Source organism: Nicotiana tomentosiformis, chromosome 8 (genome assembly GCF_000390325.3).
Source record: "Nicotiana tomentosiformis chromosome 8, ASM39032v3, whole genome shotgun sequence".
Taxonomy (NCBI): Eukaryota; Viridiplantae; Streptophyta; class Magnoliopsida; order Solanales; family Solanaceae; genus Nicotiana; species Nicotiana tomentosiformis.
Window position 1 is genome coordinate 3,774,103 of NC_090819.1, and position 18,021 is coordinate 3,792,123.

Consider the following 18,021-nt stretch of genomic DNA (forward strand, 5'->3'; position numbering starts at 1 on the left):
CGTTTTCTTGTACCCAAGATATATATGAAAATAGCACGGTCTGGCCAATTTTCGGACCGGTAATTAAAAAATAACCAGCGTTTGCAAAGTCATTAAAAAATAGCCACTATTTTGCTGCAACACGGAAAATTCCAGCATAATATACTGGAGATTGGTGCACCTGTGTATGAACTTCCAACATACTATGCTGGAACTCCAACACACGGAAAGTTCCAGCATAATATACTGGAGATTGGAGCACATGTGTATGAACTTCCAGCATATTATGATGGCCCAATATATTATGCTGGAAGTCCAGTATATTATGCTAGAATATTTTTCAGATTTTGAACAGTGTTTTCATTCAGATTTATCTTTACATTAAAAGTGGCTAAATTTCGATTACTTCCGAAACTGTGGCTATTTTTCAATTACCACTTGAAAATTTAGCTATTTTAGAATTTCACTGCATAGAATGGTTGAGATTTTAGATTGAAAGCATAACAGAACTTTTAAGACAGTGACACAAAGCTACAAGTAAATCTTTACTTGTATTTACTTGTAGCCGAACTTGAATTGACAATCAGCAAACTTGTACTAAGACCAACAAACCAATAAGAAGACAAATGCAGCTAATTGTATAGAAACCAGTAAAGTAATTCTTCATTTTTAATGCCTGGAATTGGAGCGCGAATAAACCATCTTTACATGGAATATTGAAGTCCCTTTGACCCTTCATACCAAATAACAATTAATTTTCTTACTTGCCTAAAACTTATTAAAAGGGACAGGTCAATTTCTTCCCATCTGAACTTGATCTTCCCTCGACACTCCTCTCCTAAGATAACTTGTGAAAGTTCCAGTTTATGCAGGGGAAAACCCCCAAGGCGGAATAACATATCTTGATTTACAATTGAAGAAAAGGCAAGAAAATCGAAAGAAGTTGATCTTAAAGCAATACAATCATATTTAAGAAGATCTACTCAATATGCACTAAATTGGATATTAAGTTTAAAGTCATCAAAAGAAATCAAACACTTGTGTCCTGATTGAACTATCCTCCAATCACCAAACCTTGCAAAGGGATAAACTCTAAATTAGAAGATCGACACACACAAGAAAGGCTTGGAATAGGAAACAATTTGCGAAGATAAGGAAACATACCACACATGCCCTACTTTGATTCCATAGAAAGTGGCACAGCAGTATAGATGTGAGGTGAGTTGGTTTCTGGTAAAGTACAACCATCCATTAACAATTTAAAAATAAAGCATAAGAATATTAGCACCTAAAACGATAGGCAGAAGAAAATGTAAATCAGATGAAACTACCTTCAGTTTCCACGCGCAACCAGTCCTGACCACAAACCAAGGCTTCTCTAGCAGCTGGATTCAGTGAACTGCGATCTTGGTCAAGCACCTTGCCTCTGTTATTGAATGCCACCTCTGGCCCAAGAGTGGATGCAGGAACTCCCAAGATATCACGTGCCATCATTGATAATGTAGGGTACCTTGGTGTGTGAACTTTCCACCAATTCAATATGCTGAAATCATAATTGCGTGGAAAGACCGGCTCTTCCAAGTATTTCTCAAGATTTGACGTTATGTTGTGGTTTTGTGAAGTTTCATGGAGAAATTTGTCAAAACCCCTAAGTCTGTCCCTTGTACCACTAGAGATACTGGTTAAGCTGCCAGAAGTACCAGCTGTATCTGGATCAAGCGAAGATGAGCCCATAGCATACTCATTTGAAAGCTCCCTTATAGCATCAGATATTTCTTTTATCTGATTTGAGGCATCAGAACCATAAATCTGAGGATAGTAATACTCCACCAACTTCATCTTGAACCTGGGGTCCAATATTGCTGCTATCGCCAAAGTCAAACTGCACTTACTCCAATACTTATCAAACTTTTCTTTCATCTTCAGCGCTATATCGCTAAGAAAATTATCAGGATTTTTACACCAATCAATCAACTGGATGTGAATATCACATATTTCAGGGAAATATAGATTCGCAGTTGAACATTTATTTGCCGTGAAAACATTAGTAACTTCAACAAAAAGTTTTATATAGCCCGCAATAGCACTAGCATGATCCCACTCTGTTTCAGACAAAGCGAAAGTGTAGGAAGGGTCGTGCTCTTCTAGTAGACAGAAGGCTCCCCTATAATCTAAGGCAGCTTCAAGCATCAAGTATGTTGAACTCCACTGCTGTCCACAGTCAAGAATCAAAGGCCTTTCACCACTAATCGCAACTTGCTGAGCAATCTCATTGAATTTTCCTAGGGCTAATTGTGAACTCTTAACATGCCTTATGCTTTCTCGAACCTTGTGGATCACAACTCGAAGTGCTTCCATGACATCAAAAACGATTGATTTCAGTAGCTGCACTGCACAACGGACGTCAAACAATTCACCATTCTTTAAAAGAGGCCTGTTTTGAGAAAGCCAGTCCTTGATTCTAAAAATCATCTCATCATAGCCCGTACAATGATCGAAAGTCATAGAAAACAACTTACGATCAATGGCCCAGTCTGTCAAACTTTTTATAACAACTTCTGAAAGTATGTCATCTGTGTGAGAAGGATCCAGTGTTATGAAATTCAGCATTTTCTTCTGCAGTTTCCAGTCTTCATCAATGTAAAAAGCAGTTAAACACAGATACCGTGCATTTTCAGATGAAGTCCAGATATCAGCAGAGAGAGTAATTCTTCCATGCAAGTTATGGATCGCCTCATACACCTTCTGTTTCTCTTTTGCATAAATTGTCATACAGTCAAGTTCAACAGCACTGTTAGTCAAAGTCTCAAATAATGGCTGTAAGTTCTTGACAAATATTTTGAATCCAACATGGTCAACCATGGCTAAAGGATAACCATGTACCATAATCATACGGGCAAGATCCAGACGGCTCCGCTCTTGATCAAATCTAACACTGCCAAGGTTGATAGGCATGGTAGCTTCCTCTTTCTTTACTTCTTGATCAAACTTAAAGGTCACAGGGTTAACGGTTTCTTCTTTCCTTTGCCCTTCTTCATAAGTGACAACTGCAACAGTAGTTTCTTTTCTCTTTCTCTTTGCTGCAAGTATTTGGGAAACATCATAGTTGGATCTTTTTAGACACCGCAACAAATGATTCCTCAGATGAGTTGTTCCACTGTTACTCGATCCACTAAGCTTCTTTTTACAATGTACACAAACAGCATAACAGATATCTGCCTTTCTAACTCTTTCAAAATGGTTCCACACAACGGATGTCAACCTCTTTGGTTTCTTTGCTGGGGTCTCAACTGGAATTTCCATGGCATGGATGAAGCTAAATTAACCAATCTGTTTTCACTGAAATGGTTTGGTCTAAACGCTGTTAAATGACAAAATAACAGTAACCAAGTTTCTGATCAGGATCTTTTTTGTTTTATCAGAACAACAGCAACCAAGTAAAATGCAATGGCAGAACTTTAAGGAAGTCAAAAAGGTTTGTACTTCAAAATCATTAACCAAATCCAGCATATGAAGAAAGGAAAAAGATGTAAACTCAAATTTTGAGCCTCATAATACTATCCTAATCATTGTAGACATGTTGTAGATCTTCATCTTGTTATTAAAAAAAAAAAGACATTACTTTAAATGTTATGTACTCAATCTTGAAAAAGACAACCAGCCTAATACTCATCACAACTCTTTCAACTGGAGTCAGTTTGTCTATCTGATTTATGCTCTCTCTCTCTCTCTCAATTTATCTGATTATGATCTTTTTCTTGTGCGTGGATATAATAACTCATATCTTTTGGAAGGAACATTCGTTTTCATAATGAAACAAAAAATATTGAGAGCAAAATAATGGTAAGTATCCTATACAAGCGCCAAAGAAGGATATACTTGATTGACACCGAAGCACCGATTGTACAGTTCAAGTATCCATAACCCACGCACAAACAACTCATGAAGTCAAAAGCACTAAATATGCAAGTTCTTTTGCAGCCTAAGCTCTAATATAAAGAAGCCAAAGACAAGAAGAAAAAAAGAGGAAAAAAAAAAAAAAGAAATCTCATGTTTATTGGGCTGAAAACGGGTCTGATAGAAGTGGCATTCCCCTAAAGAGCATCGGTAGGGGCTTGCAACATAGACTCAACGGGTTCAGCTGAACCAATTTCTTTTTACCCAGAGCATAGATAATATAAAAAATCACTAAAATTCAACAAATATTAAGTTCTGAACCACTAAATCTAAAGGTGCAATGGATTCAGTGGTCAGGACATAATAAAGGTTGAACCAATCAAGTTTAAATCTTGGATCCGCCTCTGGACCGTACATTGTTCACAAAATTCACAACAATGTTGATCCACGATACTCGCAGCAGTGACTTTATACTGACCAAAGTATATGCATATACTCACATATTTAAGTTCATAACTAGAGCCATTTACAACATCCAAATGATCCAAATTCCCAATCAAATCAAATTTTAAAAAAAAATTGTAAAAACCAATTTAAATAAGCACAAAGCCACACAATAAGACATTAAAAACCCAACTTTGCCTAAAAAGTCAATCGAATTAATACAGTAAATCACCTACACCTCAATCCCAAACTAATTGGGATCGGCTATAAAAATCCTCTACATCCATTCCACTTATTCGGCCCCAGTAAAAAATGCACAAAAAATCTATTTTTGTGAAGAGTGAAAATTAAACGAGATTTTCAAATTGAGCTCAAATTGATTTACTTGAGACGGATTCGGGTTGAAATGCGAACCTATAAAGTGGAGAGCTTTTCGTTGACGTTGTTCAGAGAGAGATCCGATCAGAAGATCCGATAGAAAACAGGGTTAGGGTTTGGATTGGATTAGAACGGAGAAGAGAATACGAACCGGATGTTGAGACCGGGAACCGGGAAGATCCGGTAAGAATGGCCCGATTGCGTGATTTGGGATTTGGGTGGTTCACACATTTGTGAAGTCCGTTTTGAGAGTGAGCAGAAATTTGGGTCGGGTCAGGTTGGTTTAAGGGTAGGTGTGTTTAGGTAAAATAGATCTTCTCTGCTTATTTTTATTTTTGAGATATTTTTCATTAAATTTCTGGATTTTATTGCTATAACAAATATTAGTCTTGTAACTTGATAGTAATTCTTGACTACGATTTGGTTAACCTAATATTAGTATTAGAAGATTACTACGAATAATAATTCTTCAAAACTAGAGTTTAAAAATTAGAAAGTTTTTTCTTTTAGTAAATCATATGAAGATTTTAAAATAATAGAATATTGTGGAACTTGAATTGAAAAGTTCAATAAAATATTAAAATGAAAAAAAATTAAAGTGTGACCTTATTTAGTGTTAAATTATAAGTTACAATCAAACAAATCAAGAGTTAAAAAAATATTGAAATCAATTGATAATTAATATGTGCGTAACAAACTCGTCAACAAATTATGTACTCAAAACAACAAGGAGCTTACGGAGAGCGCCCTCTTACAACTCAAGGGGATTAGATTAAGATTTATATTGAATCGACTAGTATAAAAATATCGTTGTGTCATTATTTTTTTTTGCACTTTAAATTTTGCACATTTATCTAAGGTTCAGTTGACTAGATTGGTAAAATAATCAGACTAGAAAAGCATAAAATTAAAAAGGACTACAATTCATCCCTCCCCCTCTGTACTTTCAATAATGGTGTGATTTTGCGCAAATTGTGTAGACCTATTATCACAACTCAACCAATATATGGGTTCGAATATGGAACCGGAGAAGTTCTGTAGTTTTACTTCTTATCCTAAATTGATGATTATTGTACAATATTTCTCATGGTGCTATCTTCTACAAACGTGTGCATGTTGTTTTTCTTTAAATATTATTTACACGTATTTAATGAATGTTTTTGGCGAAGGAGCGTCAGATGACACTCTTTATAGAAGTATATCTCTGCACTACTCAAAAAAAGATAAAATCTTCTTATACAGGAGAGGGAAGCCACCTTGCCATAACAACAACAACAACAACAATAACAAACCTTTCCCCTACCTAGCGTATTCTACAAGTAGGGTATGAGGGTATTGTGTACGCATACCTTACGCCTACTTTACTTTAGTAAAGATAGAGAGGTTGTTTGCGATAGATCTTTAGAATCACCTTAGCCATAAGTTTTCATTTATATATGAGAGAGATTTGGTAAGAAAAGAAGAATACACTAGCTTCAAAAACTATTTCTGGAGCAAGATTGTGTACAATAGTTCATTCCAAGCATCTGTAACTCCAGCTACACACCAGTGACTGCAATCGGTTTCGCCATTGGCATATCTTGATGGATGTCCATCTTTTCGCAGTTGTGTAAGCAGTGTAATATCAAGTAAATAGACAGGTTTTGTCATGTTACTTAGTACATTCTTCACCACTGCCTCTCCTAGATATCTGTCACCTGGATAATTTGACCCCTCTATTGGCTTTGTTTGTCCTCTGCAGTCCTGCACCATTGGTTCATCCCAATCCTTGCCACTGAAAGGAGGAAACAGTAACCAAGTTGAATTAACTGGTCTAGATTAAGTTTTACAAAGTAAGCATACTAAATGGAGAGGTTAATTTCAATTATGGCCACTGAACTAATGTGCGTCACGCGATCCTACTGTGTTTTTTTGCATGTGACTAGGTGGACAGTTAATCGGAAGGGGCAGCCCGATGCACTAAGCTCCTGCTATGTGCGGGGTCTGAGGAAGGGCCGGACTATAAGGGTCTATTGTACGCAGTTTTACCCTGCATTTCTGCAAGAGGTTGCCTCTATGGCCCGTGACCTCCTGGTCATATGGCAGTAACTTTACCAGTTATCCCCTTCACAATTAACCGGAAGCTAACTTCAATTTATCCTGTAAAGCACAATATCTGTGGTCACATTAATGTAACTGAATTTTACCAACTATAACAATAAACTCGCAAAACTATTTTTTGTCATATTAAAGTAGCTTACTTTATCCACTATAGCAGTTAAGTTATTAAACAAGACGCACTATACCAACAAAGCCTACATATCAAGGTGACTTTACTGTAATAATAGGTACTCCTTCCGTTTCAATTTAGATGAGTTAGTTTGACTCGACACGGAGTTTAAGAAAAATAAAAAGAAAGACTTTTGAAACTTGTGGTCTTAAAAGCTTAAGGGGTAAAAGCTTTGTGGGGTCATGACATTTGTATAGTTATAAAAGTTTCTCATTAAGGGTAAAATAGGTAAAATGAAGAGTTTAAAGTTGAATTATTTCCAATTGTAGAATGTGTCATTCTTTTTGGAACGGATTAATAAGAAAAGTGTGTCATCTAAATTGAAACACAGGGACTAATATTTTGTGACTTTACTATTATAATGAGTAGAGTTCAGCTACTTAATGTGACAAAAAATAATTATAGCGTAGGGAGTACTGCAATATTATGGATCCAAACAAAGCATTTATGATATCGAGGTTCCTACATCCAACCGCAAGTAGCTTAGGGTTGAGGCATAGTAGTTGTTGAAGTACCACTGTTATAGTGCATAATGTTCAGTTAATTTAATGTGACGAAAATAGTCAAGTGACTTTACTGTTATAGAGTGTTCATACTTGCAAGTAACTCTAACCGATGGTTCGTCGAGATTAAAATGTTTAGGGGGGAAGAAGAAAATCTGTCTGATAACTTACTGATAATGAACAGCAGAAATTCCTTGGAAAAACACTTTAGTCACAGCAGGATCAATGTTGGAATCAACCCAATTGGCCCAAGTAGTCAAAGCAATCTTGTATGCTTCCATATGGTCCATCTCCTTGTAGATTTTGTCACCAACTTGAAAATAGTCCCATCTGCAAGAAAATCAAGAAAATGTGATTTTTTTTTCTTGCAATTAGAAATAATGAAGTCTGGTTTTCTATTATGTTGATGAAGAAGCGCACGTTTGTAGGCTGCCGGTATGTATCCACCAATGGTAGCTGTTGAAGATTAAGAAATCGACTCCTTTCCACTGGTCGCTCCTGCTGAGAGAGTCGAGCTTGAGAACTCGGCCTGCTTCCTCGATCACTAGGTCAACGAGAAATCCATTTTTCAAGAATGTGACTGTGAACTCAAACTCCTTCCAAATGCACCAAAAAGAGCATGAGAAAGAAAAGAAGGATACATTTTAAAAGTTAAAGAAAGTTGCAGAACAAGGAGATGCTATAGGTATAGAATCAAGTCAGAATTTGATGCTTCATTTGATCATGACAGACCATTCTACATTGGCTAAGAATTCAAAGAATGATGGCATTTTAACATTTCAGCATTAGCCATAACCATTAAATATGCAAGCATGCCAGAATTGAGGATCAATCACATATCGAGTCACTTCCAAATTCCAGTCTTTCCGTTACATGAACAGAGTAAACAACTCGTGTTAGACATTCATAATAAGTTCTGGTATGCATTTTGTACTGAGTTGAAGATGAATAGCATGTCCAAATGCGGCCAGCATTTGTCTAGAGGCTTAGTAGGACGCTAACAATTGGCTTCCGAGCAGGATTCATGATCATTAGCTATTAACACGATAGATCTGAAAACATGCTAGTGTTATGAGAAAGAGGGGTTGTATCATTTAAATCACAACAAAATGCAGTAATTTACACTTATTTTTTAAAGCTTTCGTCAACAACAAACCCAATATAATCCCACAAGTGGAGTCTGGGGAGGGTAGTGCATACGCAGCCTTAACCTACCTTGAGAAGATGGAAAGGTTGTTTTCGCTAGACCCTCGGCACAAGGAAAGTTTTGAAAGCTTTCATCGTAACATGAAAATGAAACAATTGATTTTTCCGTCATGAACTTTAACCTGTCAAATAATTGACTCACCGGGAATGAGAGAACGGAACGATTTCTTGTTCTGTCAAATGTGTAATTAGAATTCGGAACTGCAGCGTGAAGCATGCAAGCTAGTGATTGCCACTGGTTATTGCTCAAGGAATCACCCACAAACATGAAACTTTTGCCTCTGAATTTTTGCAGAAGATCTTCGCCATTGAACCTATGCATTAATCCAAAATAATTCATCTTAAAACAAGTCTTCAATCATAATAAATTAGTAATCGAAATGGCAAACTATAGATACTCATTTTGAAGCAGAAAAAAATTCCTTTTCTATCATAAATAACAACAATTACCACTACGCCTCATTCTCAAGCAAGTTGGGGTTGGCCAGATGAATCCTCACTGACCATGTTACTGCACTTAAGCTCATTATAATCGAATATTTAAAAAAATAAAAAAATAAAAGTAAGAGTACTAAAAGTTTACTGGCATATATATCTCTCGGACTAAAAAACTCCTAGAAAACATAGGAATTTTTCTTTAACAAGGGAGACCTATGTAACAAAGCATAATCAATTCCAATACCAGAATAAAATATGAGATTGCAGTAGATTGACAGTTAGGTAATACTAGTCAGACCGTGAAAAAACTCTTTAAATACTAAACAACCTAAATTAAATAGCAAAATCTGATTAAATTAGGATTTAGCTGAACGATTGATAGAGGAAGGGTGCATTATACAAACACATAAAAAATAAAAATAAAAAATAAAAAAGAGGCTAATTAACATATCCCAATTCTCAGACGTCATAAAATATCGATAACAACTAGTATTAAATATTAATTATGGTTAAGGATCATTTTATGTAGCATCTTTTTATTATTAATCCTTTCTAAAAAAATATATATTTTTGTATTTAGAAATAATTTAAATGTAACTCATACCCCACGGTGTGGATAATAGTGGGTATGTTGTTGTTGTAAATAATTTAAATGTAAATTTCTCATTTTACCTTAGGATGTGTTTGGTACGAAGCAAAACCCAAAAATAACCAAACACGAAAAATATTTTTCTTGATAAATTATTTTTCATTTGAGAAGGGATAAACAACTTGCTTTGCTTATGTTTTTCTCCAATAGTCTATTCGAAGTAGTTTCTACATTTTAGAGTCTTGAATAATGAGACAAACTTTTTTTTCCTCTGAACAATATTTTCCTTTAATATCAAATAGTACACTTAAGGGTTATTTGATTGACAATATAAATTTATTACAGATTTATAATTCTGAGATAATTTAGTCCGCGTACCAAACGATCTCTCAATGGCATGCTATTATAGCCACAAAAATATCCTAGCTGATTTAAAATCACAAGTTCCATATCCGTGCATTAAAATTGGAACATATGAATAACAATTGTTAATCCACAGCGAAACTGAACAGCCTCTGTACCTTCACATGTTAGGCGTAAGGTATGCATACACACTATCATTTACAGATTTCACTACTGAGATTATACTATGTATGTAATAGTGGCGGAGGTAGAGTGTCGGGACCGGGTTCGTCAGAACCCAGTAACTTTTGATTCAAATCATGTGTTTGTCTTATAAAATCCATTGAATATGTATAAATGATTAATTTAGAACCCAACAACTTTTAACGATTAGAATCCCGAACTCATAAGCTTGAACTGACTCCGCCTATATGTATTATGCTATTATTATTGTTGTAATCCAGAGTGAAACTGAATTTAGCTGGAAAAGAGAAGCCATTGATGTTACCTGGACAGGTCACAGTCTGTGGGCTGCCATCTGTACTTGAGGAAATCTTGATCGATTCTGCCATTTTTGAGGCAATTGAGACCTGGGTCTATGAATGGACACTGCAATGAATCATAAAGTGGATAAAAGTCGTCAAAAATCCAGCTTCCTTCAAACAAATTACAGCTTGTCAATTGTTGGTGTTCATAAGATAATGTTATTAGAGGAAAAAATACAAGAATAAAGTTTAAGCTCAGACAAGAAAACCAGCAGCTACAGCTGGTTCTTGTTTTAGCAGACATGGAGAAAGAAGTTACAACGCAAAAGCTAACAAATGGTGAGCTCTCAATGAGAAAAACGAAAAAGATTTACCTTTTATAAACAAAAATATTTACACAATCACATCAATTATTAGGTAAAAAAAAATAAAAGACAGTCTGATGCACAAAGCATTCTGCATTTACGCAAGATTCATGGAAGGGCCGCAGTTATTAGGTTAAAAAAAAAAGGCAGTCTGATGCACAAAGTATCTCACATTTACGCAGGATCTGAGGAAGGGACACATCTCTAGAGGTGTGATATAGACAGTCTACTGTAATGCAAGCATTCATGGCTGATTTCACGGCGCGAACTCGTGACCTATAGGTCACACGAACACAACTTTATCGTTGCTCCAGAGCTCCCCTTCATTAGTTATTTGGTAATGATAGATAAGTTTTTGTAATAAACATTGTATTACCTAATAAAATGGCAATTAATCTACTATTATACATTAAATTACATTGACAATGTAAAAGCCTTTAGTTATCGATGTATATAACTTAAATTCAAATACATAAATAGTGTAATAGAATTCATACTTTTAACATATATAACTTAACATGTTATAAAAGGTTATCTATAGAAATAGATTCAGAATTTGAAATTTTTATGAGCTTTTACGGCGACTTCAAGCTGGATTTACTATCAAATATTTATAAATATTTTAATGGATTTTGTAATACAACAGCATTCTTATATAATAGTGATTCATTATAAAAGCTAAGTTTTTCTCGGAACTGATTCTTATGTTATGTTATAATATATATTCTCTATAACATTATTCAACTATAGCAGCCAAAAAAATATTCTAACAAATAAAGTTGTTATAGAGAGGTTTGAGTGTACAAATATAAAATCTAGGCAAAAGCTAATATGTTCACGTGAATCCATAAGTAATAAGCTACATCCTTCTCTAAGTTATTGATTTTCTTCTTCAGATAACTAATTATATTACTATGCACAATTATTTATAATTGTCTTTTAAATAATCTGTTTATGCAAAAGAAGTTTATACGATTAGTGTAAGAAAATTAAACAGGAAAAAGAATGTGTTGTTTGTTAATGAATATATGTCTAGATTGGTGTGGTTAGTTAGTTGTCAGTTGTCACTAGTAATTAAATTAGTGGGATTTTGGATTACAGTCTAAGAGCTTGTTTGGCCAAGCTTATTAAATGTCAAAAATATATTTATTTTTTTTAAAACAAGTACTTTTTAAAAAAGTACTTTTGAACGGCACTAAAAGCATTTTTTCTGATTTTCTATAGAAACTACAAATTCTCACTTCTGTCAAGAAGTAAAAGGAGAGATAGAAAATTAATTTATTCAAGACAAAAGTAACCTTACTTAAATTTATATTTTTCAAATTATTCTTCATTAATTTAATTTTTTTTTCCTTTTCCTTTTTATTTCTACCATACATTTCTTCTCTTTTTTATTTCAATCATATTTTTATTCTTTTTCTCCTATTCATAAAATTAGATTATTAATTTATATTGAATAATATATTTTGATATATTTAAATTATCATGTAAATAATAAGTAATACTGTATACTCAATGTTATTGCTTTGGAATAACATATTTTATATTGATTAGAATTTTTAATTATATTTTTACTTTATGTTTTATATTTTAATTAATTCTTTTATAAGAATTTAATTTATTTTTTAATATTACTAATTACAAATTGAACCTTTAATGTCATTTTTCATAATTTGATACTTAAAAATATTTTTTGAAAAGATTGACCAAACATAACGAGCTTGCAAAACGTACTGTTCAAATAAATTGGTCAAATACAAACTTTTATTTTATAAAAATACTTTGTTAAAAAATACTTTTAAACAAAAGTATTTTTTAAAATAAACAACTTTTTGCGCCTTGGCCAAACGGGCTCTAAAGCGCACTTAGTAAAAGTAAACCACTCAATCTTCGAAAGATGTCAGTACAACATTCTTTTTTGAGTGAGTGCTACATTTCGGACAAAATTTTCTCAAACTTCTCACGTGTTTCACTACTTTCGGCGAATTAAAACAGAAAGGCCAAAAGAGTTCCTCAATATTAACGACAGAATCTTTTAATATAGTACCATCATAAAAATAGGATAAAATAACGAAAAGTGCAAACTTCGTTGTAAAATTTTCTTACAAATTACTTTTTCCGCTTTATTTTACTTGTTCAATATTCTAAAAATATAAAATTTACTTTGACTTATCACTTTTAGCATATCAAAAGAAATTTTTTTTTTTTTGTTATACCTACAATATTAATTACTCATTTCAAATAAGATTCTCAAATCCACTAAAAATATACATCAATTAATATGGGTATCATGATAAATTATGCACTTCGGTTATTATTTCTTAAGGGGTGTGAAAAATTTATGATATCGAAGTGCGTTTTTTTGGAACTACCATTTAGAAATTAAAAAATTACTCATTGTTATACCTAGATGTGAAAGACATCTACTGTTCAAAACTCTCTCGATAAGAAGCTTTCTTTTGATCCCGGTTAATCTCGTCTTCTTGTAGAATTACGCTTTCCAGAGTTGGAATCTTCTAGTTCTTACTATCTGACCCATCACAATAGCCGTACAGTCAAATAGTTGAGTTAGACGGGGGATAATGGTCGAACTATCAAAGAGGTCCGCTACCAAAGAATTAGGAGTTATAACATTCATAAAAGAAAGAAAAAACTCCATACTGAGGGTGCACCTTGAACCTTTAGAATTCAATCACCGGCGGAATGCGCTTGAAACCAATTCACTTGAGTGAGACAGAGGAGAGTGGAAAGGATAATGGTAACCCTACCATTAACTACTTCATTTGTGAATTTCATAGTAATAACGCCCTTGTTGATGATCATTTACTCTGACAACATCTAGGGTTCATAGAAGCAATACCATAAAATGGACCCCAACAATTAGGCAATATTCAAGTACCTAATCCTCTTTGAGTGAAAAAGAGATGGCCTTTGTATAGACACTCCTGAGTTATATTCGTCGTCCTAGGCTTACCATTATTTCCCTGGTGGCTAAAATCATCTCAAAGTGAACGGAGTAGGGGTGCTTATCGGGCGGATTGGACGGATAATTACGCTTAACGGTTCAGCTTATCGGTTATCGGATTATAAATGTAATAAAATCCGCTAGTCATTCAATAAGATAACAGGCGGGTTGGTATCAGATTAACGATTATCAGGCAGTTTATCGGCTAAACCAAATAAAAAAATTTTAAACAATCCTAGTCTTGTGAATACCAAACGGCCAATCTACATAGTTCACTGTCTGAATAAAAATATAGGTAGAATCTGAAACTCTTGAACACCACTGGAAAGATGTGGGGCTTACTCGTGAAGGCTAAATTTGCTGCTAAAACTTCAATTGTAGGGTCATCTTTGCTATAACATTGAAAAGAAACAATAAAATGGAAATGAGTATGTCTATCAACTTATTAAGTGATAACCGAAAACTTGAAGGCATTTTCAAATTTTATTTTCTGATAATACTCTGGTAGCTTCTGTTGATCCCATTTCTAAATACAATTCATAGAGGTCATGTCTTTCTCTAGAAGAAATCAGCTACGTAACGAAATTGTCATGCATAAGGAGGTAAAAGTGTAAATATAAAAATTCTTAACGGGTTAACAGTTTATCCGATAAAAAAATTGAGTAATCCACCTCCAAACTATTAAGTTGTTAATTATAAGATCTCAATCCGTTCACGATCCATTATCCCGATAACTCAATATCAATAAGCCAATAATCTAGTGGTTCAGTTCGATTAACGGTTACGGTTCGATTTTGAACATCTCTAAAACGGAAGAAGTATTTAAAAAAATAAATATAATTATCTATAATAAGTAAAATTAATAATCTAAAAATAATATAAAATTTACACAAGCAATCAACGGCAGAGTTAAGTTTAGCTCTAGTCCCTTTAGTCGGAAAATTGTAATGCACGTAATATAGGCCAAAAACGAAACTTTTTCATTGTATATATGTTGTTAATTCTCTCAATATAAGAATATATTCTAATTTAACAGTAAAGGTGATTCAAAAATTACTTTATGACACTAAATTAAATCTCGGACATGACATTCTTGTTTTTTTTTCTTTTCATGTATTTTAAATTTTGGCTCCACCATAGTTATTTAATGTATATTTTCGTTATTCTTTTCATATTTCGTTTTCCTCGATTGAAACAAGATTAGTCGCACCTAGGGAAACTCGTGCTAATTCTAAACCTCTCTAATTATGACTATCACTACTGAAGAGGCACGGCAATGAAGCTCGAAATTTCCAAATTCATTACTAATTGTGATAACTTAATATGATATTTCTTCCGTCTCAAATTATTTGTCATGTACCTCTTTTACACGCCCCTTAAGAAATATTAATTATGAAGGATTTTAGACTATTTTACCCTTATTTATGTCTTAAGATACGATCTTTTTCAATTAAATATTTATTCTATTTTTGTGTTATCTCCATTTTCAAGAACAATTATTATATTAAGGTAAAATGGGAAAAATATAATTTATTTTGTCTTGAACTTCTAAAATGACAAATAATTTGAGACAACTATTTTTAGAAATTACGACAGATACATTGAGATGGAGGAGTATATAATCACATTAATTTACCATTTAACCATGATAAACTAATGTGTTTACGTGTAAACACGGAGCGTGAATAAATTTGAGATGTCAAATACAGAAGATTATATATATATATATATATATATATATATATATATATATATATATATATATATATATATATATATATATATTATTTATTTATTTATTTATTTATTTATTTGGATTATAGGTGTTAACCGGACGTGCTGGTCCGGACTGGACATGAAAAAAAACAGCATGTCTAGTTATTGTTCCGGGCTGGTAAGTGGGTTGGATAAATGGGCTGGTAATGAGTTGGAAAATTTCGGTCTAATTAGGGCCCGTTCAGGTTCGGGCTTAACGGGTCTGGACTAGGCCGAGTTACTTATTTTATTTTATTTTTTAGTATATTTTATTTTTCTTATTCAATGTTATTGATACTTAAGTGTTTGCAAATTTTTAAGGCTTAGAATTAAACTTTAAACTTTAAAGTTTAAAGTTTTAAATTTGAAATTTGAACTTTAAAATTTTAAAATTGAAATTTGAAAGTAAGTGGCTACAAAAAATTATTTAATAAGATTAACATGCAATATTTAAGAATCAAACTCCGAAGGCTTTCGTTTTATATTTTCATTCAATAATAAATAATACTTCAAATTAATTTACAAGTTCTATTTTGATTTTTTTATTTTTGAACTTGCAAATTAAAAGTTTACAATAATTATAAAAATAAGAAAGAGTATATCACATGTTTTGCATCATTTTTGTAAGTTCATCCATGTCAACATGAGGTTCTTGGTTTCCGGCGTTGCTTGAATCGGAACCATAAACCATTATATCTCTAATTTCTTGGTCCTCCGTTTCATCTACCTCATCACGCCCTTGATTTCGCCGTTCTGATCTTATCCAATCTCTTAAGCACACTAGAATATTCAAAGTGTTGCTGTCCAATGAATGATGGGTATCTCCTAGTTCATGCCTTGCTTGGCTAAATGTGCTCTCTGATGCGATTGTTGAAATCAGCACATTTAGCACATCTCGAGCCATGGCCGAAAGAACATGAAATTGATTTGAGTTGCTCCTCCACCAACCCAGCGGTAGAAATTCCTTTGTGCGGGTCTCTAGTGACTTTTGCAAGTAGAATTGGAGTTCATCAATATTCCTGCTACTAATTTGTTGATGCTCTCCTAGTGTAGACCAAATCAAATCATCTTCATCACCATCATTATCCTCCAAAGCACTGGTCCCAGATGTTAAAACTGAACTTGAAGGAATATTTGCATCTACAACAGCAGAAGCATCAACAATGTTAGCATAATAATTATATAAAGTTTGTAAATGTTTGTGTAGCTCATAAATACAAGTTTTAATATCATGGTTTTCAGTTGGTCCAATATCCATATAAACATATAAAGCAGTGATTAATTTGCGACAAGTGGTCATTTTGATAGAAGGGTTTAAAATAGCACCAATTAGGTAAATAGGGAGAAATTGATAAAAATATTTCTTAAATTTATCTAGCATAGATTCAACAACATAAGTATATCCTTATTTCTTCTTTAAATTATGGAGTACAAGAGAAATTTGAGCAATATGAACTAAACCATTTGCAATAGTAGGATAATAAGCTCCAGAAAACTCAAGTGTAGCCACATAAAATTTTTGTAAAAATTTTACAACATCTTCAATGACATCCCAAGTTCTAGATGTTAACAAACGGTTAGGATCAGTATAATGAGAATTAGCAAGTTCAGTTATAGGCATTTTATATTTATAATAACATCTTAAGAATAAATAAGTATAATTCCACCTAGTAACTATTTTTTCAGGCATGAGTCTTAGTTTTAGTCCATATTGTATACATTTTTCCTTAAATGCATTTAATCTATCACTTCTATTATTTTCTTGAATTACACCAACACCTCTTCTAACTAAAGTGATCTCATCTCTAAATAATTCAAGGCCACTCTTTACAATTAAATTATAAATATGACATGCACACCTAATATAAAATATTTCAGGAAGTGGTGGGTGTAGATACAATTTTAATATTGTAATAGCAGCATTGTTGTTAGAAACATTATCAAATGACATACACAAAATATTTTCTAAAAGATTATAAAATATAACAACTTCATAGATAGTATTACTTATAAATGTACTAGTATGATTTTGATCTTCATCATATTTAAAAGCAATAATACATTTTTGCATACAAAAATTATCATATATCAAATGGCATGTAACAATCAAATAATCATTTCCACTAACAGCACGACCAATATCAGAAGTAAGAGAAACTTTACAAGAAAGACTGGCGAACAGATAACAGATATATGTCTGATATTGTCCAAAAAGCCTAAAGATATCAGCTCTACAAGTACTTCTAGGAATACCTTTAAACAAAGGGTTATAAAATCTTTGAATATAAGAAACAAGATATGGTGAAGCAGCAAAACTAAAAGGTAAACAATAAAGTACCCAGGCAAAAGGGACGTCAGCACAAATAAAATACCGAGTATGTAAGGCATGAAAGAAACATGGAATAA

At 33.1% G+C, this 18,021-nt stretch overlaps 2 protein-coding genes across 3 annotated transcripts; both read right to left on the reverse strand.

Moving 5' to 3' along the window:
* Nucleotides 1–615: 615 nt before the first annotated feature.
* Nucleotides 616–4,951, reverse strand: LOC104104003 (zinc finger BED domain-containing protein RICESLEEPER 1-like). 2 transcript variants are annotated; one of them, XM_009611987.4, is made up of 4 exons: nucleotides 4,735–4,951; nucleotides 1,311–3,318; nucleotides 1,144–1,209; nucleotides 616–1,053 (listed from the first exon to the last, which is right to left on the reverse strand). In XM_009611987.4, exons 2-3 carry the CDS (start codon nucleotides 3,280–3,282, stop codon nucleotides 1,154–1,156), a joined length of 2,028 nt encoding a protein of 675 aa, XP_009610282.1. In that variant the 5' UTR covers nucleotides 3,283–3,318; nucleotides 4,735–4,951; the 3' UTR covers nucleotides 616–1,053; nucleotides 1,144–1,153. The 2 variants fall into 2 exon arrangements, with proteins under 2 accessions (XP_009610282.1, XP_009610280.1); XM_009611985.4 differs by having other exon boundaries at nucleotides 1,311–3,340.
* Nucleotides 4,952–6,114: 1,163 nt separating this feature from the next.
* Nucleotides 6,115–10,876, reverse strand: LOC104104004 (protein trichome birefringence-like 42). The gene is made up of 5 exons (XM_009611988.4): nucleotides 10,554–10,876; nucleotides 8,819–8,990; nucleotides 7,891–8,066; nucleotides 7,642–7,800; nucleotides 6,115–6,472 (listed from the first exon to the last, which is right to left on the reverse strand). Exons 1-5 carry the CDS (start codon nucleotides 10,832–10,834, stop codon nucleotides 6,181–6,183), a joined length of 1,080 nt encoding a protein of 359 aa, XP_009610283.1. The 5' UTR covers nucleotides 10,835–10,876; the 3' UTR covers nucleotides 6,115–6,180.
* Nucleotides 10,877–18,021: the final 7,145 nt, after the last annotated feature.